This window comes from Gopherus flavomarginatus, chromosome 3 (genome assembly GCF_025201925.1).
Source record: "Gopherus flavomarginatus isolate rGopFla2 chromosome 3, rGopFla2.mat.asm, whole genome shotgun sequence".
Classification (NCBI taxonomy): Eukaryota; Metazoa; Chordata; order Testudines; family Testudinidae; genus Gopherus; species Gopherus flavomarginatus.
This window is the reverse complement of record NC_066619.1, coordinates 213,058,120-213,081,108: the sequence shown is the minus strand read 5'-3', so window position 1 is coordinate 213,081,108 and position 22,989 is coordinate 213,058,120. Positions and strand designations below refer to the sequence as shown.

The 22,989-nt window shown below is 43.9% G+C and overlaps 1 protein-coding gene across 1 annotated transcript; it reads left to right on the top strand.

Moving 5' to 3' along the window:
* Positions 1-3,350: 3,350 nt before the first annotated feature.
* LOC127047262 (histone PARylation factor 1) lies at positions 3,351-17,684 on the top strand. Its single transcript, XM_050945395.1, has 8 exons — positions 3,351-3,443; positions 3,967-4,126; positions 4,963-5,149; positions 5,963-6,061; positions 10,810-10,960; positions 14,531-14,618; positions 15,864-16,036; positions 17,421-17,684. The coding sequence occupies exons 1-8, from the start codon at positions 3,402-3,404 to the stop codon at positions 17,550-17,552; spliced, it is 1,032 nt and encodes a 343-aa protein (XP_050801352.1). The 5' UTR covers positions 3,351-3,401; the 3' UTR covers positions 17,553-17,684.
* The last annotated feature ends 5,305 nt before the right edge of the window (positions 17,685-22,989 follow it).

Here is a 22,989-nt window from a genome sequence, read left to right as displayed (position 1 = left end):
AATGTGGGAAAGTTATATCCCTCCATGTCCCTGTCCCCCATAGTCCTCAGTAAATCTGGAGGCCTGCATATTGGGAGGAAGAGGGATAGAGGATACACATAATGAAACCCAAACACTTTTGGTAAGTCCACCCAAGAGCTAATGAAACTCTGGTTCTACTACAAAGAACTTCCTGGCAATATAACTACAGTTAAGTTGTGATGCCAGGGAGCCATGTGATTTGGTGCTTCTTCCAAAGTTGAGCAAACTCAAACATCATGGCCGAAGAGTTCAGAGGAACCTTGGTGAAAGAATTCTGAGGTCGTGGATGATCCAAATCAAAGATAGCAGGCAGATACACAATTCAGACCAGAGTTTGGATTACAACCCCTGCCCCCGCTACCCCAGATCTATCAAATTCAGTTAACAGCCATGGCAAAGGTTTGATTCAGGCCGCTCTCAACTCTTGAAAGGTTTCTCCAGAGAACCTAATTTAATGATCTTCAGGGAAAGGCAGAATTGTGTTAACTCGCATCCGAAGTATCACACCCCAATGCTGTGTACTATGAAAATTCTCCTGTTTTTTTTTCCTCTGATCTCATATCACTGATCTCAGCCAAGATGCTACAATGAAAAGAAACAGATTCCTAGTTAATATTTTTAATAAGAATGACTGTTCAAAATAGCCTTTACGAAATGTAGTAGTTTCTAATGGAAACGCCTCCTTTTTGTTTCAGTATCTTCACATCTCCTGTGAAATGTGAATTGTCCCTCACTGGAATCGGTTAGTGTACTGATACTCAATAGCAAAAGCTCCAAACTGGCCATTCAGAGTAGGATTGAGTACAAAGGTTTTCAATATTACTATAAGATCAATTATCTTGCCAATAATCATTTCTGAATCAGTATAAATAAAAAATGCTAACTTCATTCCCATAAATCTTGCTATATCTTCAGATTATTATGGATGATATTTTCTTAGATTGTGAATGATTCTTTTTAACTGTACTTAAGAAATTTAAAATGTTTCTGTGACTCATCCTCAAGAACAAGATCTAATAATTAGACTTTACAATGGATTCATCTTTACTAATCTCTCATCAGCCTCAGTGAGTTAAAGCCATAATCTCATTGTTACTCCTCCCCAGATTCTATCCATATAAAATTGGTATTCCTCTTAGAAACTGGGATTCTAGAGATGAGAGCATTTTGATTGATACAGATGGCACTAACACTTGTTGTTGACTTGCTGCCCAAAAAACAAGCTGCTTTCCAGAGATGGTGCTGAATGATCATTCAGTACAGCCCATTTGATCTACTTTTAGATACTTTGGTACTTATTACCATAGTCATCTCACAGTGTCTTTAATGTATTTATCCTGGCCTCACTCCTGTGAGGTAGGGGAAGTACTACTATCTCTAGTTGACAGATGGGAAGCTGAGGCACAGAGACCCTAGGTGACTCACCTAAAGTGACTGGTCATACAAGAGGCCTTTGGCAAAGCAGGGAACTTTAAGAACATAAGAATGGCCATACTGGGTCAGACCAAATGTCCATCTAGCCCAGTATCCTGTCTGCCAATGCCAGGTGCTTCATAGGGAAGCCTGGTCTTTGTTGCTCACTCTCATCCTGTTGCCATATACAGTTTGGAAAATGTAATGCATAGGAATTGTACTTTTCTACTTTTTTTTTTTCCCCTTTATAAGGAAGTTGTATGGTACAGTGAACGTGGGCCTGGCCTTGGAGGCAGGAGATGGAGGATTCTATTCCTTGCTCAGCCACTGCCATGCTCTGTATCCTTAATTTCTCCACTTAAGCAAAACAAGCCATACAAGTGACAAGTCTTAAAATGCTTTCCATGGAGTCATTGTCCCCATTGTCTAAGTGTTATCCATTTGCAAATTAAAAAAGCACTTGTGCCTTACATCTTGTGCAACTAGCAGAACAAAAACAGAGGAAATAGCTAACAGCAGAGGGCTTTAGTGAAGACAAAAACATTGAATTTTCTGACATCTGTGGAACTGAGAGTATGTCTACATCTACAATTTTGCAGCGCTGGTTGTTACAGCTGTATTAGTACAGCTGTATAGGGCCAGCGCTGCAGAGTGGCCACACTTACAGCAACCAGCGCTGCAAGGGGTGTTAGATGTGGCCACACTGCAGCGCTGTTGGGCGGCTTCAAGGGGGGTTCGGGGAACGCGAGAGCAAACCGCAGGGAAGGAGACCTGCTTGCACGGGGGTTCGGGGAACGCGAGAGCAAACCGGGGAAGGAGACCTGCTTCCCTGCGGTTTGCTCTCGCGTTCCCCGAACCCCCCTGCAAACCGCAGGGAAGGAGACCTGCTTGCACAGGGGTTCGGGGAACGCGAGAGCAAACTGCGGGGAAGGAGACCTGCTTGCACGGGGGTTCGGGGAACGCGAGAGCAAACCGCGGGGAAGGAGACCTGCTTCCCTGCGGTTTGCTCTCGCGTTCCCCGAACCCCCCTGCAAACCGCAGGGAAGGAGACCTGCTTGCACGGGGGTTCGGGGAACGCGAGAGCAAACCGGGGAAGGAGACGTGCTTGATTACCAGAGAGGCTTCCTCAGGTATGCTGGGATACCTGCTTATTCCACGGAGGTCAAGAAAAGCGCTGGTAAGTGTCTACACTTGATTACCAGCGCTGGATCACCAGTGCTGGATCCTCTACACCCGAGACAAAACGGGAGTACGGCCAGCCCTGCAAACAGGGAGTTGCAGCGCTGGTGATGCCCTGCAGATGTGTACACCTCCTAAGTTGCAGCGCTGTAACCCCCTCACCAGCACTGCAACTTTGTGATGTAGACAAGCCCTAAGATCTCTCAGCTTCCACTATGGTAGGAAAATACATTTCTAAAAGGTATGACAGATGGTGGGCCACGCCTAAGCTAACCACAGCACAACTCAGGAAGGTGCAAAGCAGGTACACGTTTTCCTAAAAATAGCCGGGCAGAATTAGAGAGGTTCAGAGAAGTGCGGTGAGCACATTTGAATGTAAATAATCCCAATCTTTTCATTTGAAAGTGCAATAAGAGGTGACGTGACAGAAGTACTGTAGATCTGGCCCTGGCCTGTAACATAAGAACAGGGGCAGGAGGGGGGTGCAGCTAAATTAAATTCTAGGTGGAAAATCAAAACTACTGAAGAAATAAGTTTTCAGCCCTGAACCGAGGTAGCGGGGCTCCTAGGCCCCACAGCTGTCGGGCTGGACGGGACCGTGAGCGATAATCAAGCCCAGCCTCCGCCCTGAACCCCCCAGCGCCGCCTGGCGGAGAGCGGAGGCAGGGCCCGGCTCTCCCGCGCCCTGCAGGAAAGCGGCGCTGCTCTCGCGCTCTGACGCGGTGACGTCCGCCGGTCATACCCCCGGAAGTGCCCGCGGGGCGGGGCGGGGCGCTGCCGGCAGAAACATGACAGGAGGCGGGAAGCGGAGACCTCGCGCCGGGGAGCAGGTACCGGCCGCGGGCGGCGGCTGGGAGCCGCGCCTGCTCCGCGGGCACCGCCCAGGGAGAGCGGCGCTCGGGCGCCGCGAGGAGGCGGCTGCTGTCACCGGCCGGGCCGCAGACGAGGCTGCTCGGAGCAGGTCTCGGTGCCGCCGGCGGGGCGGGCTGATCTGCAAGGCCAGGCGGCCCCGCGCCTGCTGCCCTGGTCGCTGAGGGCTGACCGGAGTTCCCAGGGTCTCCCGCGCCCCTCGGCTGTTAGGAGTTGCAGAGGTGGGACGAGTCCGTTAGACCTACTTCTGCAAGTCCTCCGGTCAGCGTGGCCTTGAGGCCCTCTGCATGCGTCTGGAACCTTGCACCCAACCTAAGACCTGTCAGATTCAGCGTGTGAAATTCCTACCGCTCCTCTGTAATCCCCAAAGAACTCACTCTTCTACACTCCGAATTCCTGGAGTCCTGTTAACTCACTCTCCCCCCCCCCCCCCCCCCCCCGTACCGGTTAACGTGTGTGCATTTCGTTGCTGTTTACTTGCAGTGTGAAAACACTAAAGAAGTCAAGAAGAGACGGTCCAACCAGGCAGATGTTCCTGATCAGCTGCGTCAAGAAGTGGAAAGTTGCTATCGGCTCAGGATGCCTGAAGACTTTTATCAGTTCTGGAAGTTCTGTGAGGAGCTAAAGCCTGACAGGCCAAGTGGTGGGTTCTAAAAAAGAGGACTTCTGTATGCTGAATGGCTTAACTTGAGTTTTCAAAAGCGATCTGAAGGCAGTTTAGTGACACAGGCAAATGGGAAACTATTGGAATTATTTTTCCAGTTTAGAGACAGGCTAGCGTTTCTCCAACTTTGGTATAACTTTAGGCTGGGCAAAAGGTATATCAGACTAGGGAACACATCTCTGTTTAAAGTTATGTGTTCTCATGCCTTTGTCCACTTCGATTGTTAAGAAACTGACCTATTTGAGAGTGAAGAAGTTAAGATTAATTCAGGAACACTTTTAATAATCTGACCTTGAAAAGAATGAGTAAACTTATTTTTAATGTTTGGGATTTACTTATTAGCTTTCAGACATGCAGCCTTCTCATAAATATTTTTTTTTCAGGTTGGCTAGGGGATGTTTGGGCATGGGGGAAAATCTTTCTTCTAAAACAGACTGTTTCTAGATGTTTTGGTCTAGAAATAACAGCTTAAAATAAATCAGAGATTGGTAGAGGCAAATAAAAACAGGCTATTTTTGCAAAACAAGTATTAGGGCAACATATCTTTGTGAAAGGAAAGCTATCTGAGTGCTAAAAGCTTTAAATGCACAGGTTAGAGTATCTAGCATGAGGGAGAATGATTTTGAAGTCTGATTATTTGGCTTTTAGACTTGCTGTGTGATACCTAAGCAATGTGAATTTGAAATGTGCTATAATAAGCACAGCTTCAGTTTTGTTCATGTTACCTTTCCATTTGGACATGGAAATGCCTTATGGCTGAGATCTTGCTTCCTGCATGCAGGCAGAAATGTCAGACAGTTAATTTTGTTTTGCAGAAGCATTCCTATCAAGTATTGGACTTCAGCTAGTTGGACCATATGATATTCTTGCTGGAAAACATAAAAAAACAAAATCAGCAGATCTGAACTTCAACCTTCACTGGAGGTTTTTTTATGACCCTCCTGAATTTCAGACTATAATTGCTGGGGATAGCAAAACTCAGTATCACATGGGATATTTCAGGTATTGCATTTTATGTATGGTCCTTATATAATCAAGGTGTATTGTCTTTTTTTTTTTCCTCCATTTCCATTGATGTGTGTAATGTAAGAACTGTGCGTCATTGCCAAATGATAGAACCTCTACTTATTACCTCCTTCCATCAGATAGATGACACGTCAGTTGTCATTTTTAGTAGCTAACATTATAGGACAAAATGAATTGAAAGGACTAGTGATGAGAGTTAAAGACTATCTTACAAACTAAACAAACCCTGTTTTAATTGTAATGATGTTTTTAACTACTGCCATGATGTCCTGGAGCAAATGGTTATCTGCTGCTGGGGTTGGACAATGGGGAAGAGAACTGTGTGAATTTTTTTGTTTTTCCTTTTCCATACTTGAGTGTACCTGGCAACAATGGAAATATATGCTTCTGCCTTATTTCTTCTGTACAGAGCCACTTCTTGTCAAGATCTCTTTGCTGCTCCAGCTAAAGAAGTGGCTCTGGTATAATTATTCTGTATTCAAATACTTAAAGTTGTGCATGTGAATCTAGTGTGATTCAATACTGAATTTAAGCTCTTGGTGGTCTCTGCTGTTTGTAGTGAAGAATTATTATTCTAACTGACATTCTCTGAGAGGCAAAGGATTGGAGACTGAAGTGGGTGGGGGGTGTGCCTAGAAAGGCCCATGGAAGTAAGGGGAGATTACACTTTAACTGTCCAGTGATAAATGTAAGACTTCAGGCTCCAGTGCTCCATTCAGCATCTCTTGTGCATGCTAACTTCACTTTAAAGAGAAGAACCCTACTGTTTGTATACATTTTGTTTTATAGGGATGTGCCAGATGAACTTCCAGCATGGGTTGGTGCAAACGAAGCAAAGAAAAACTGTGTAATTTCTCAAATTGGTGACAATGTATTTGCTGCAGTCAAGTAAGGTTTACAACTTCTGTTTCCTTCCTCTAAGCTACAAAAAAGTACGAATATGAAATACCTTACTTGTTTAAGTACATTTCTGATTGACTATTTCAACTCTCTCCTCATTTTCCCTCCTCCTTCCAATTTTTGATGATTTGGAAAGGGTCAGTATTTTAATCTTCCTCTGCTTTTGAAGGTTGGTGAGTTGTGGCAGCTGGCACTGTTCTTCTATCTCTCACTCATTCACACACCTGTGTAGGTTTTTGACTTTGAAAATAATACTAGAGAAACCTCTACAAATATGGATGCCTTTCATAAGATTACTAGACCCAGAGTAAATTGGCTGATCAGTCTTGAACTTTGTGGTTTGTACTAAAATAACCAGAGTTGCTTTTCTTTATAAAGTCCATTGTGTGTGTCTGTAGGAATAGAGCTTTTCAGCAGAAAATGATGATAGAGGTATTAACAGAAGCCATGACTTTAAAAAAAGATTGCAGGTTGCATTTTGAAATGAACTTTTGAAGGGGGATGAAACACAATGGTGAAAAGAATTCATATGCAGAACATTTTACTAAACCAAGAGTGTCCATCTCTACCTTATACAATTGACTTTTACATGTTGGCAAGGACATTTGTCATTCTAAAACATAACTAACAAATAAAAACTGTCACTACTAAGCTGGGACAGGATAGCTTTCTTTTGCAATTCATAGGAGATCCACAAAGTTTGAATTGCTCTAGCATAATATCCATGAGATGGAATTGTAGATATCTTTTGACCTTCCTGAAATCAAAGTGAGGGGAAACTAGGTAAAATTAAAACTTAAAGCTTTATAGGGAGTGGTGCACATCACCAAGAAGTATAGGTGTGTACTGAAAGGACACTGTTCCTCAGACACCTAAACAGAACACTTAGTTTACGCAACAGATGGTTGGGCAGGGATGTATCCAAATAAAAATGTATATTGTGTTCTGGCCACACAGGTGTGTCCTTCCTCCAAAGTCTTGGTAGGTTCCCACTCTTGGGTTAGGAGCTAACTTTGCTTCAGAGCTCTGAGCCTTTGAGGTTGCCTTTAGTTTTTCAAATGTACTATGTTTGGCCTATAAACAGCTTAGTCATGGTCTTCCCTTCTGATATGTTTCAGACATCCATGTTCTTGTTAGTCAGTTTCTAACTGATTACACTGTGTTGAGTTCTTTAGCTGTAAACTATTATTGCAGTGTGGTTTTATTTGTGCATTTGTTCTGTTTTCGCTTAATTGAATGATGACTTGTTTACTCAAGCTCATTAACTTTAAATACCTTTTTAATTGCACCATTTATTCCAGATGTTAAGCACCATGACTTATTTTTAAGCATTATTCATTAATAATAGCCACTCTTTTTTTTTAGAGAGCAGAGTGTAAAGCATCCTGAAAATATATCTTTAATTTAAAAATCTTAAATTTTATACTTCTGTAGATACCTGTCTTTTTTATATTTTTCTTTCCTGTGGGATTAAAAATGATATAACATGGCTTGAAGAAAACAGGACACCCTTTCAGCCACCTTTAAGTTTTCTCACAGGAAGCCTTTCTTTGCTGATACCTGTGCTCATGGAATGAGTTAGAAATGCTGCCAGTATATTTTCTCTCTGAAAAGGAAGAAACTTCGTTAGGTCATCACATCAGAGATGGCCATAGCTGGAAATGGGACACTGAATGGAGTGTAGCAGTGCTCTGAAGTAGAACCAATCTTTTTTTTTTTTTTTTTTTTTTTTTTTTTTTTTTTTTTCCTCATGCATGTCTGGCTGGGTCTTGCTCACATGCTCAGAGTCTGATCCTATGTGGGGTTTAGGAAGGAACCAGATTGGCAGTGTCCTTGGGTTTTTTTCCCCACCTTCCAATGGAGTGTGGGTCACGTGACAGAATTATCTGGGTATATCTCACTTAACCAATTCCCTGCCATTGCAGTGGCCTCAGGCATTGGTGCATCTCAGTTCCTCTTAGTCTCTCCCTGTGACACATGGTAGGTTAGTCTCCTGTGAGCTGTAATACTTCAGTTCTTGCGGGTTTATTGTGCAGGGGCTAGGTGGTGTTAGCCACCTGTTTTATATACAGGAGGTCAGACTAGGTGATCTGGAGGTTCCTTGAGCCTTGAACTTATATTTTTATATAATTTAAATGAAATAACGTACTTGAAGCAACACACAGGGACAATAATGGTTAAAATGTTATAGGGAAAGCCAGCAGTGATCTCTGTTTTGTTGCCTAACACTTTTTCTGTTAAATGGTCTTGTGACCTTTTGCAGCAGGGCTCCTGTCTTTGGCAGGGGACAATGCCATGAATTACTGTTCAGATCTGGCTGACAGACTGTTGCAGAAAATCTCCATTTCTGTGCTATGTCTTACATTGTTACTGTTTAATTTTAGCAGCATACCAAAACCCCTAAATGTTTTAAGGCTGGGTGGCTACTTTGGCAGTAGCATATACTGCAGTAGGAACTCTCCAATGCAGAGACTCAGCCAGCTGCTGCCAAAGCAACTGCATTGGTGGAGTGGGAAGAGAGGTGAGGCTTCTCTGCCCACATCACCTTAGTCCATTGGGTTACCGGATGGAACAGAGGCCCCTTAGCTGCTCAGAGCTAAATGAGACCTCTCAAAGAGAGACAAATGTCCTGGTTCTCAGCCAGCATGAATGCTAGACTCATTTCTGTTACTGGTGTTAAGTCTTCATCTGTTGCAACTTCTGTTAATATCAACACCTTATACCTCACAGAGAGTTACATATTCTGAAACTAGAATCCAGTTCTCTACTATGGCGGACCCAAATTCTATCCATTTAAATGTATTGCCTCTCAGTCTCCTGTCTTTTGTCCTTGATTATGATTTATTTTTAATGAAACTGTTTATGCAAAAATAACCCACTCTTTCATTGTCATGCATGTTCTTCCTAATGGCAGGCTCACTGAAAATAGCCTTCTCCAGCTGTCAGCTAATAAAGTCCCATAACTTAAGTGGTAGAACTCTGTCCTGAACACCCATGGTTCAAACCTTGGTGGCAATGCATGATGGCAGCATTTTTACAGTTGTGCATGACAGAATTTGCATTCCATTTCCTTTTAAAGGAAGCTACCTTAAAAACTTTTTTTTTTTTTTGTTTTTTAAGTTCTTTAGGTTGCACAATCAAGCACTCAGGGGAGATAATGCCAAAATGAAGGTTGCATTCACAACCTTCATTTGGCCCCTTTGTGCATCATGATACTGTCTTTATATGATCATGTATTACCTGTTTGTTTTTCCCCACGAAATTCTGCCTTACTCAGTGCACAGGATGATTGGAGCTCAGGGACTGAATCTCAGTTATGGACTGAATGAGGCTGCCTGAATGTTTCCTGCCTCATTTACTCTAGAAGTTAGAACATGTACAGAGGATGAGGCAGAGGACTGCAGGAAGAGACAGGATAGTTTTGTTGGCTGAGCAAAATGGGAGCTCAATGGTTTTTGGCTGTAGTGTGTTAATTTGTGAATGCCACATTGGATCAATTCTGAAATTTCAAGGAATGTTTTATGTATTGATGAGCAGAACCCTACTAAAGTGGGAAGCAGAAAGGGAAAATGGGGGACATCTGGTTAGCAGACTCAGCAGCTTTAACCACCTCTGTGTCTATAGATAATGGATGCCACCAATGGGTTTGTTTAACACTTTCCAGCATAAGAGTACCCCATCTCAACTTGCCTTTCCTGCCAGTGCAGTTTAAAATGGTGACATCTTGAATGACTTGTCTGTCCAACAAAGAAAAATAAGAGTGGTGGTGGGAGGGGAATGGATGGTGCAGTCAGAACCCCTGGCATGGAGGGAGAAAGGGGACACAGCCCCTAGCATGTGGCAGAGAAGGGATTGGGGAAGGACCCTGGTATGAGGGGAGGAAGAAAATGGAGAACAGAGCCGCTAGCATGTGGGGAAGGGTGAGGGGGGTTACAGAAAGAGGGGAGTTGGAGGAATGGAAGGAGCCTCTGGGGTATGCAATGTGCTCAGCCTCCAGAAGCAACAAAATATGCCACCTTCTGGCGGCTAAGGCTGGTGAATGCAGCATAAGAAAATTCAGTTCTGGCCTTGCATCTGCCATCAACTTCATATGATGAGCAAGTCACTTAAATAAAAATTTTGTCAGGTTACACACCAGTTGTGTGTTCTTCATTTTCTGGATAATCAGCCTGAGACACTTAGGGCCTCATTTTCAGGAGCACTCGAAACTGCCAGGGGTGTCAACACCTCTGGGAGAGGAAAAAAAAGTTAGTGTGTGAGGCACGCTGAGCCAGTGATATGCATCATAGAAAAGACCAGAAGAAAATGAATAACTTTGTATTCCAGTCAGGGTTTGGATGATATGTAGCAAATAAGGCATGAAGCCACTCACTGAATGATTACAATTAAAATTCACAGGTGCCTCAGTTGATGTGCACTCTCCGGCCCATGCACATATAGGAACAGGTCCTGTAGAAATAGTATGAGCATATAACTGAAGACTGCATCATAATATATGTGCACAAGACTATACAGGCAAACTTAATTCTAGCATTTCCGAATTTTTGAGTGCTTGAATGTAACCTTATAGCTTTAACATGCTATCTTTTTTTGTATGAAATGGTTATACACATACACAATCTTTGATTAGCAAATTTTTTGACTAAGAGATTAGGGGACTACTTCTTAGGGAAAAAAAAAAAATCTAGATCCTGAGACAGGTGACCTGCTGTGTAATGTCTTCCTTTGTGTTTCAGATTGTTTTTGTCAAAAAAGCTTAAGGAAGTGACAGATAAAAAGAAAAATGGTATTTTGAAAGACATAGATGAAAACCTTACAAGAACAGCAAAAGAATTGGGTTATTCGCTGGAACAGAAAACCATGAAGATGAAACAAAGAGATAAGAAAGTATGGCTTTTTTTTCTTCTTCTTCTTTTTCTTTCTGACCAACTAGGTAGAAAAGTTGCTCTCCTTAAACAAATTCACTTTAGCTTTCTCTCCTGTTCAGCTAAGACACAATCTCCACAGCATTGACTAAGGGGTGATATTGTCTGAAGAGTTGCTCCCCTTGTTCCTTCCTGTGCCTGAAAGGTGGACGCTGTTGGCTGCAGTTTTCAACAGTACAGGATATCAACTCAGTCCACTTCTAATACTACACATAGTGGCTCACTGCTACCAGATTGCTATGACAGCATGTAAATGTCCTCTTGTCGACATCATATGAAGTCACCATTATTCTAAAATGGTTGTTTGGTATACACTTATTTTGGAGGAGAGCTCTAGCATTCCTGTATGGCTGGTTTGGTCACTGAGTCCTAGCTCAATGATTGATTTATTCTAGATGGGCTGCATAGATGGCAACCTTTCCTGTGAAATGTTATGCCATGTAGTTTTGCAGGAAATCTCTCTGTATCATGGGGGCTGCTTACTGCCTCCTTAGCACCCTGTCCTGGCCAGGAGTGCTACTGCAGCTCCCACTCCAGTTTTCTACTTCACAGGGTGCCTTAAATTTTACACAGTCCAAAGATTAAACTGGATCCCAGCTGGGGAATGTTTTATTCAGTCCTCCAGTACACACTGGCCCTTCAGGCCATAACTCCAGGTCAGTGTCTCTCTCCTCTTAGTTAAGGGGGTTCCCAGCTGTTGTTTCCTAGAGCTGACTTACAGTTCAATTTCTCTGCCGGAGCCAGTCTTACTCTCTGCAGCTGCTTCTTCAGCCAGCTACAGGGTTTTTCAGGCTTCTGAGCATTCCCCAGCTCACTGTCATGCCTGTTGCATCTGGCAGTATCAGCTCCTCTCAATCACACACGTACTTCCTGCTGCATTTTAAGTTGGAATCATCTGATTCCTCTCAGATAAGCCTCATCTTTAGAGCCCTGCAAATATCACTTTATTCCTGTGGACCGTGTTTGTGAATTGGATGCAGATACGAATTTTGTATTCACGCAGAGCTCTACTCATCTTGTAATCAGCACTGGTTTAGCCCCAGGCTTTCCAGCCGAAAGACAAGCCAGCCTGTTACATGTTCCAACCTCCATACTACCCAAAAAACAAACCCAAATTCCCTGTGCAATCTACCACTAACTCAAGCAGGAGTAGTGCTGAGGTCATTCTTCATCTGATGTCTACTGGATGGCAGGATCTGACCCATCTAAGTAAGCCAGCCAACTGCCCACTTTTTTTTGTTTTTTTTTAAGAGCTATATAAGCTTCCAGTGTTGGGAAACAATACTAATGTCCCTTTTGAGAGAGTACCTGCTGCTTAAACAGCCACTAGCACCTCCTTGTGCAGTTCCTCTGTCAATTAAACTTGCCATTTTTAAAAGCAAACATTAACTTTTAACTGGCATTTACTGAAGGTTGCACTAAGGAAATAAAGTGTAGAATTACTGAAGTACAACAGCAATTTTTAATATGTATATCTTCAATAGGCCAATGATGAAGAGCTACTAACATGAGTAGAGAACTTCTAACTGAATACCTGCTATCTGTATGGGGGAAGGAATAATCTCAAATTTTGACCAATTTTTCAGGTACTACAGATGAACCAAATAATATAAAACCATGTCTGTTACATGTGTAAACTTAAAATAGAAAGTATATCCACCAGTGTGTTTGACTGGAGAGAGAAAAAAAAAAGAGAAAATAGGTGAACGCTATAAAGCCACTGGTCAGCAGTCCCTTAACTTTTAGACAAAGTCAAATGAACCTCCATTGTTTAACAAGGAAATTCTTAGACTGCTCTTAATTTTGAGGTAGACTGCCTTAAGGCGCATGCTGCGAGAAAACTTGGAAAAGTCAGTTTGACTAAGGGATGTTTAGGGGCAGAAATTAGGTATAGATTAAAAACTCTTCAGGTTGGAAACAAGCTGAAATTAGCATACCTGATGGGTCAGTTTTTGGACCAAAAGGGTAATAGTAATTTGAGGATACTGCAAGTGAGACTTCAAGTTTGCAAAAGACACTAGAAGTAGATGCAGACCAAATGAAGAAAAATGAACATGAATTTTGATTATTTAGACTGAGTCAGCACTGTATAGCAATGCAAATGTGGAATGATGTAAAACAGCCTGGTTTCTTGCTTCTAGTCTAATGGAGAGAAGTTCTAAACTGAGCTAAAGAGCACACTGAAAAGAAAAAGCAAGGGAGTCAGGATGTTTGTACATGTTGAGGAGGTAACTGATACTCACCCACAGCTGTAGAAAAAAGGGTCAAATTGGATACATTGTAGTTAGGAGAGAACCTACAAAACAAGTGGTGGTATTACCTGAAGAACTTGCTAAGCTTTCTGAAATAGCATGAAGTACCCATCTCTGTTTACCCAGGGTCAAATATTCTTCCCTTAGAGCAGTGAGTCTCAAACTCTTTTTCGTGGACCACTTGTAAATTGCTGAGGGTCTCGATGGACCACTTAATGATCTTTCCAAATGTTGTTTGTACCAATTAGCCAACTATTGTAAAGCGCTTTAGATAAAGGCATTATATTAAAAAAAAAAAAAACAACAAAAAGAAACCTCAATAATGTTTGTTTTTTATTTGTAGACCAAAATACACAGCTCATATTTTAATATCAGTTGTCTTACCTTTCCAATGCGATAGATGTGCCACAGCCCCTAAGCTGGGGCTGAGAAAGCGGGGGGATGTCTTTCCCTTGCCATGGTAGCCCCTGAGCTGAGGCTGGAAAGGAGGGGGGTCTCTCCCCCATCACAGAAGCTACAGAACTGAGATGGAGAAGGAGGGCCATGTCTCTCCCTGGCAGCCGCAGCCCTGGAGCTGGGGAAAGTCGCCTCTTTCTCTGGCCGTCGCAGCCCTGCACGTCCCAAATTCCCCCCACTCTCTCGTCTCACCCTACTGCCCCCTCCCAATGATAGGCTTCATAAAGTCAGTACTACTCAGTCTTTCTTCTGACAGCCCCCCTCCTCACCTAATAAAGGTTTAAGAGCTAGGGTGCACAATCAAGAAACGGGGGTAATAAAGTAAATTGAGATACTGGAAAAAACTTATCAACAAATACATACATAGACCAAGTGGTCATTTTTCTTTTAACAAAACTGAAAATGCCTATAAGGGGATAAGAGCCAGTAGCAGTGTGTCTCGTTGCATAGTCTGTCAAAAGGAACAAATTATTGTAGCATGCATTTAGATTAGCATTGCCTTCCTTTGGCGATTGTAAGAATCGCTCTCTGCTCGGCCCCCCCCCCCAGTCCACCAATTAGAATGTTCCATCACTGTAGGGTTTACAGTTGGGTAGCTGTAAAATGCTGCAGGGGGTGTACCTATTTGATTCGGAGGCAAGAGTGAACACTGTGTGATGTAGTGTCTGGAGATTCAGGCTTCAGGACACAAAGTTAGTTTATCTTCTGGTTGACCATTGGAGGTGATGTGCCAATGGTATAGCTTGAGCAAGGTGATATCTTTTATGTAGCTGATGTTACTTTGATCTTACTGTGATGTACCATTTTTCTTTCCTTTTATTCAGGTAGTGACTAAGACATTTCATGGAGCAGGTCTGGTTGTGCCTGTAGATAAAAATGATGTTGGGTACAGAGAACTCCCTGAAACAAATGGTAAACTGTTTTTGGTTTTTTTTTTAATTTGTTTTTAAGTAAAAGCACCCTTGTTCAGACCCTTCTTCTGTTTTAGTCAAGTTGCACACAAACACTTCTGCTGGCTGATGCAAATATCTAGCCTGCATTTATACTAGGTAAGAGTATTAACAATATTGTGGGGAACAGAAAACAGCTGATCTTTTATTGTCATACATATTCAAGTGTTAATTTTTGGTTTGAATCAACATTATGTTTTAATTGGATGAAAACCACAGTCCAGTGAAATACTGAAAACTATCCTGAAACATGCAATTGAAGCTGACTGCATCATAAATGTAATGGCTAAGGAACAGGGCTGGCTCCAGGCACCAGCTGCAGATTCCACGGGGCGGCATTCCGCCCAATCCTAGGGCGGCACGGCTGCGTTTTTTTGTTTGTTTGCTGATCCAACTGCCCTGTAGGGGGCAGCGGCGGGGAGGAGAGGAGTGCCCTGCTGGGAGCGGGCTGTGCGCTCCGTCTGCCCTAGCCAGTGCCAGGTCTGTAGCAAGCCCAGCAGGGCAACCCGCGTCCTTCCCTGCCCGCCGACCGAAGCAGCACAGAGCCCTTCCGGCAGGCGGCGCGGCTGTTGGGGCCACGAGGCGAGCGCCCTGCTGAAGCCCTGGCTGTCCCCCTTCTCTTTCTCTCCCATCCCTCCCCCCGCTAGCCGGGGCATGTCTGCAGCACAGGGAGTCTCCCTGCACCCTGGCTCCAGCCGCCCCGCAAGTTGGTGGTTAGTTTTTTTTGTTTTGTTTTGTTTTTTTTCCTCCCTGCTTTGCTCTCCGGCCGTGCCACAGGTTTTTGCTTGGGATGGTAAAAAAGCTACAGCCATCCCTGCTGAGGAAACATTTAATTTTCATCTGATAATAAACAAGAGCAGGTTTAAGTGCCATAAGACTTCTTTATGACACAAAATTTCACTCAACATGTATACTGAATCTTCAGGAGGCAGCAGCTTGCAGTATTGCTCTAACTTCTGAGAACAACCTGAAGTACCCCTGCTCCAGAGCAAGTAAATTCTCAACTGTTTCCACCTACAACTCCAAAACCAGACTTTTTTTTCCCTATAACCTCGTATTTTAGGATTCATTGTGCTGCTTGAGTGAAAAAGATCATTGTGCTTTCTATGGCCGAAGTTGGTACATACCTAATCCAGATGTTTGTTTAAAATGTGAACTCATTCATTGCATCAGTGTGGAATGTACTTTTCTTCATTTATAATTACAGCTAATCTTAAAAGAATTTGTAAGGCCATTGTGGATGCTCCTAGCGATGATGAGAGACTGAAAGCCTTTGCACCCATTCAGGAAATGATCACTTTTGTTCAGTTTGCTAATGATGAATGTGATTATGGAATGGGGTATGAACTGGGAATGGACCTCTTTTGCTACGGCTCGCATGTAAGTACTAAAACGTACACTTAAAAGTTGCGGTTTGGGGTAGAACACGACTTAATTTTGGGGGCTTTATTCTTACCAAAAAACCAAGTTGACGATGACATTTGCTATTTTACAGAAGATACAATAGGCCCTCAGTTTGTAGTTGCTTAATGGCTTATTCATATTCAATGAGGCCATCTTGTGTTTAAAGTTGTTTGAAAGAGTGTTCTTGCTTTCCAATATCACTAACTTAGCAAATGTAGTACATGTGACTTGGCAATATATATAGTCATTGTGCAGTTAGGCACCTAAAAATGCAGATGGCTAGGATTTACAAAAGCACCTACATCTTTAGGCACCTTTGTAAATCTAGCCCACTATTAACATCAAAATTGGTATTGACTTTTTTTTTTCCCCTAGCACTAAGGCAGTGGTGCCCAAATTTTGTGTGCCACACCCATCCCTTACCAGTAATGGAATTTGTCTGTCTCCTGCCCCTGCCCATCCATTACAGCACAGTTGGCTCAGCAGAAGAGCCTGGGGGCAGAATTGGGGATGGGGGAGGAGCTGGGGCTAGAAGCAGGTTTCTGGCAGATGCAGTTCCCAGTATACCCTTAGAGGAGGAGAGGATGGCGTACAGGAAACTGTGCAAGCCTGGGACCAAGGATCAGGCTTTCTTTCTCTGGATCTGTGTTTTTCTGGGAAAGGAGAAGGCCCCAGAGCTGGGCTCTGGAGGAGTTGTGGGTGTCTGCCCCCCTACCTGGGCTGGGGGGAGGGGACAAAGAAACAGGAACTGGGTTGTCATAGGCATTTCTTTAAGTCTCTACTTCTAGGAGAATTTTTGTGTCTATATTGTTACAGACATACTTGCTGATAGGTATTTTGGTAACTTTTCAAAATAATTGAAATTAGCATGATTATGTAGTGTTTATTTTATATGCAGAATGCCCACAGGAGTAAACTGTGTTGAATTGTGTTGCCCTTGCCAAAGGGAAACATCTATTCTTAATGTGACAAACCAACAAGTGTGCTAAGTACAAACTGAGATACCCCCTTTACTAGAGTGAAGTTACAACTGGATGGATAGAAATAACAATGCTTGTGAACAATAGTGTGGAAAGTCATAGATTGGATTTTGCCACTTGAATTATCCTTGTGTGCTTTACATAAGTGTCACTTTGAACAAGGGTGGGGGTAGACAGCAGCAACCTTAACCATAGTTCCTTAACTTGTATTCAGTCCTGATCTAGAGGAAAGCTAAATGGCTTTCTCATTGCATAGGATAAGGTTGAGTTCTTGAAGATGATAAATTAGGGCCTGTGTTCACAGTCAGAAGAAGAGATGTTTGCTGTTCTATCAGCCAAACTCTGCTAGCTCACTCACTTTTCCCCCCTATAATTTGCAGTATTTTCACAAGGTGGTTGGTCAGCTGTTACCACTTGCATACAACCTGTTGAGAAGGAACCTCTTTGCTGAGATTGTTGAATCACATTTAGCTAACAGAAGTGAAGAGAATGTGGACCAACTAGCAGCATGATCCAAAGAGAAGAGGGCTTAAGTATAAAAGTTTCAAGTATTAGTGATGATTTTGTTTTTGGCATAAGGGTTTTTCAATAGTAATATAAAGTAATGTTTGTGTATGGTAAATAAAAATTTTTTAAATAAACAAGGCTAGCTTTCTTTATGTATCCAAAGAAAATAACAGCATGTCTAGCTCTGGCAGAGTTAGAACAGCAAATCCTAATCTTCACTCAAGCCTGAGTCATGCTATGGGAAGCAAAAAGGTACCTGTGTCCAACCTGATTTCCCCCTTACATGGTGATGTAGTGCAATGCACATCTCAAAATAGCAGGAGCAGAAAAAATGTAAAATAAAATAGCACAAAGTCAGACATTAATCCAGGAATAGCACTGACAGTTGAGCCATCCATTTAAAGAAATTGTTAGTGATGGTTTAGAACAGTGTTCCTCAAATACAGCAAGCTAGGGCAGTTTCCTGGGTAGTGGAGGGAAGAGTATCAGCCCCTCCCCTTCCTTGCTGTTGCTCTTGCATAGGCCACTTCCCTGGAGAGGCAGAGGGGACACACAACCCTTAAGGAGCAAGGTTAACTGCAAGAAGGAGGGGGAGGTGAGGAGACAAAAAATTGGGGGGGCTGGTAGAGGAGCAAGGAGGTGAGCCAGCAGCAGGGGAAGGCTGGCTGCAAGCGGATCAGGGGGATGCCTGGCAAAGGATTAAGGATGCAGGTCGAGAGTGTCTGGCTAAAACCAGGGGAGGGAGGCGGTGAGCAGTGAACCACCCACAAGTGGGAGTTCTCAGTGCAGGCACCAGGGTACCTGTGGTAGGGGAGGGAGGAGGCAAGTGGCAGGCTCTGGAAGGACCCAGGAGATGGGCAAGAATTGAGGAGGTGACTGGCAGACACAGAAGCAGAGCCCCTCTTGGTGGAGGCTAGCCCCCACCTCCACCGCTTCTGCCTGTGTGTCCCATCCTCCCCCCCCCCCCAGCAACCAGAGCCCTGAGATCCCCTGTACCTAGAGAAGCCCTGAATGCCCCCCACCCCAAAGAGCTACAGGCCTCCCTTCCCCAGACCCAAGCCACCCAGCTGTTTTTCATTACTACTTAGACTGTTAGGTTAAAGCATTCTTAAATTTACTTCAGAAGTGTTATATAAACTATTTTTACCAAAAAAAAGCAAAGGACAATAAAAAAGACAAGAAGGTGCAAAGCACTTCAGTGTATTTCTATGCTGTTAGTCAAGTTACAAATAGAGATAACTGTGCATGATTTTTATTGAATCTGCAAGAAAAGGCCCAAAACCTTACATAAATAACAATGATTTGGCTGTATAGATGTGCATATTACTGGAACTTTAGGAAAAAGTGTCAGTGGAAAAAGTAAGAGTTGGTGGCCACACTCTGAGGCCACCAAAAAATTTATTGCAAGAACCCCTGGTTTAGAACTAACACTTAACATTTTTACAATTTTAATGTCAGGAACATTTCTTGTCCTTTGAAATATTCAAGTCAAATGTCCAGCCCTTTCTTCTGTGAAATATGTAGTTCTACCCACTCCTTTCTTTCAAAACGCCATGATCTTCTAACAGTACATGTACAGTATGGTTACAACAGTACAAATGTGAGGTAATTGGACTGAGTAACCCTACAGAGACCAGTATCAATCCAGCAACCAGAGCCACTTCTGTGGATCCTCACTTCATTGAGTATGCAGGTGTACAATTGTGATTAGAACTAACTTCTACCTCATCTGCTAAATTGATGCTTATATGGTAAGGTTCCACTACTGTGAATAAGCTGAAACCTTTTAAAAAGGAACACAAATACAAAAATAATTATTTGTTTGAATCTACAGTATTTGACAATGGCAACAGAGAGAGCACAAGTTTACCAGTAAACTCTATTTCAAACACAGTGCTGGGATCAATGGTAAAGCCACCCTACAACTTTAGTTAAGAAGTAGCCCGTTTTCCAAAACCTATTATAATTCTCTAATTAGTTGTGTCAAATCAATGCAGCTATGAGGGTGTGAGAAAGAGCCTAGTGCAGCTTACACAGCATTGATAGAAAATTACTTAATACCATGAGAATGTGCTAGTCAGCAAAAGCAGCTCAACTTTCAGATTGCAAGATGAGTTTTCTGCACTAAGAAATGTAACTGCTTCTTTCCTAAAAGTGAGAGAATTTTATATGGAAATCATTAAGGCCTGGTCTACACCAAGATTTTAGGTCAAATTTAGCAGCACTACCTTGATTTAAGCCTGGACCCATCCACCTGACAAAGCCCTTTTTTTTTCCAATACAAAGGGCTCTTTAAATCAATTTCTTTACTCCACCTCCGAGGGGATTAGCGCTGAAATCAGCTTTGCCAGGTTGAATTTTGGGTAGTGTGGATGCAATTTGACAGTATTGGCCTCCGGGAGCTATCCCAGAGTGCTCCATTATGACCGCTCTGGACAGCACTCTCAACTCAGATGCACTGGCCAGGTAGACAGGAAAAGGCTCACAAACTTTTGAATCTCATTTCCTGTTTGGCCAGCATGGCAAGGTGCAGGTGACAGAAGATCTCATCAGCAGAGGTGACCAGGATGGGGGCCCAGGATCACAAAAGAGCTCCAGCATGGACCAAACAGGAGGTAAGGGATCTATAAGTGGGAGGCTGAAGAGGATAGGTTGTGGCAGCTTGCTGACAGAAGGCAAGAGTCAATGCTCAGGCTGCTGGAAGATCAAACTCATATGCTCCAGCATATGGCTGAGCTGCAGGAAAGGCAGCAGAAGCACAGACCGCCACTACAGCCCTGGTGTAACCAACCGCCCTCTTCCCCAAGTTCCATAGCCTCCTCACCCGCATGCCCAAGAACACAGGGGGGGGCCTCTGGGCACCCAACCACTCCACCCCAGAGGACCACACAAGCAACAGAAGGCTGGCATTCAATAAGTTTTAAAGTGCAGTGTGGCCTTGTCCATCCCTCCTCCTCCACCCCTCCTGGGCTACCTTGGCAGATATCCCCCTATTTGTGTGATGAATTAATAAAGAATGCATGAATGTGAAGCAACAATAACTTCATTGCCTCTGCAAGCGGTGATCGGAGAGGGGAGGGTGGCTAGCTTACAGGGAAGTAGAGTGAATCAAGGGCGGGGGAGAGAGGTTCATCAAGGAGAAACAAACAGAACTTTCACACAGTAGCTGGCAAGTCATGAAACTGGTTTTCAAAGCTTCTCTGATGCACACTGTGCCCTCCTGTACTCTGCTAACCACGCTGGTGTCTGGCTGCATGTAATCAGCCGCCAAGCGCTTTGCCTCAACCTGCCATAAATGTTTCCCCCTTACTCTCAAAGATATTGTGGAAGCGTACAGCAAGCGGTAATAACAATGGGAATATTTGTTTCACTGAGATCTATCCGAGTCAGTAAACTGCGCCCGGGCACTTTTAAGCATCTAAATGCACATTCTACCACGATTCTGCACTGCTCAGCCTATAGTTGAACAGCTCCTGACTAGTGTCCAGGCTGCCTGTGTACGGCTTCATGAGCCATGGCATTACGGGGTAGGCTGGGTCCCCAAGGAGAACTATAGGCATTTCAACATCCCCAACGGTTATTTTCTGGTCTGGGAAGAAAGGCCCTTCCTGCAGCTTTTGAAACAGACCAGAGTTCTGGAAGACGCAAGCATCATGTGCCTTTCCTGGACATCCCACATTAATGTTGGTGAAACGTTCCTTGTGATCCACCAGTGCTTGCAGCACCATTGAAAAGTACCCCTTGTGGTTTATGTACTTGCTGGCTTGGTGCTCTGGTGCCAAGACAGGGATAGGGTTCCGGCTATTGCCCCACCACTTAGGGAATGCCATTGCAGCAAAGCCATCCACTAAGACCTGCACATTTCCCAGAGTCACTATCCTTGATATCAGCAGCTCTTTGATTGCATTGGCTACTTGGATCACAGATGTCCCCACTGTAGATTTGCCCACTCCCAACTGATGCCTGACTGACTAGTAGCTGTCTGGTATTGCAAGCTTCCACAGGGCTATTGCCACTCGCTTGTGAACTGTGAGGGCTGCTCTCATCTTGGTATTCTTGCGCTTCAGGGCAGGAGAAAGCAAGTCACAAAGTTCCATGAAAGTGCCCTTACACATGCAAAAGTTTCGCAGCCATTGGGAGTCATCCCAGACCTGCAACATTATGTGGTCCCACCAGTCTGTGCTTGTTTCCTGGGCCCAGAATTGGCATTCCACAGCATGAACCTGCCCCATTAACACCATGATGTGCACATTGCCATGTCTATGTCTTCATCACTCTCATCACCGCGCTGTTGTCGCCTCCTCGCCTGGTTTTGCTTTGGCAGGTTCTGATTCTGCATATACTCCAGGATAATGCGTGTGGTTGCTCGTAATTTCCGCAGTGATCTGAGCAGGCTCCATGATTCCAGTGCTATGGCATCTGGACTGGAAAAAAGGCATGAAACGATTGTCTGCTCTAATGGAGGGAAGGGCAACTGACAACATGGCTTACAGGGAATTAAAGTCCACAAAGGGGGTGGCTTTGCATCAAGGAGAAACACAAACAACTGTCACACAGAATGGCCCCCTCAAGGATCGAACTCAAAATCCATTGATTTCATGGAGGGAGGGAGGGGAGGAAGCAAATGAATACAAAACTAATCGGGTCTATTTCTTGTTTTGATCCACTCCATCCATCTTTTACATCTTTAGGGTGGCAGCAGATGGTGCAGTTCGAGAGCTAGCCATTGTCGTCTCCTGGGTATTCGGCAGAAGATGCTGCATTACAACCGCTAGCCATTGTCATCTCCTGGCTGCTTGCCAGAAGATGGGAATGACCTGGCTGAGTCATACCCATGTCTGCCCAGGTGCCCCTGACCGACCTCACCGAGGTCAGTTAAAAGAGCACCCAGGAGTATGACGATGACAGCTACCAGTCGTAACGCACCGTCTGCGGCCAAAAGGCAACGAGCTGCTGCTGTGTAGCAATGCAGTCCCACGTCTGCCAGCACCAGGAGACGTACAGTGATGGTCAGCTGTGCGGGCTCCATGCTTGCCGTGGTATGGCATCTGCACAGGTAACCCAGGGAAAAGGGCATGAAACGACTGTCTGCCATTGCTTTCACGGAGGGACTGAGGGAGAATCACCCGCGACACTGTTTTTGCCTCATCAGGCCTTGGGAGCTGAACCCAGAATTCCAATGGGCAGCAGAGACTGCGGGAACTGTGGGATAGCTACCCACAGCACAACGCTCCGGAAGTCGACACCAGCCTTGGTACTGTGGACGCAGTCCGCTGACTTAATGCACTGAGAGCATTTTTTGTGGGGGGACACAATCGACTGTATAAAAACAATTTCTGAAAAAGCAACTTCTATAAATTCAACTTAATTTGATAGTTTAGACATACCCTAAGAGTGAACATGGAACATCAATTTTTTATGGTCACTTGACAGCATATAAAT

Coding starts and splice junctions, on each gene's coding strand:
- LOC127047262 (XM_050945395.1), top strand. CDS start 3,402: ATGACAGGAGGCGGGAAGCGGAGACCTCGCGCCGGGGAGCAG. Junction 5,150..5,962: donor TATCACATGGGATATTTCAG/GTATTGCATTTT, acceptor TTTGTTTTATAG/GGATGTGCCAGATGAACTTC. Junction 6,062..10,809: donor AATGTATTTGCTGCAGTCAA/GTAAGGTTTACA, acceptor TTTGTGTTTCAG/ATTGTTTTTGTCAAAAAAGC.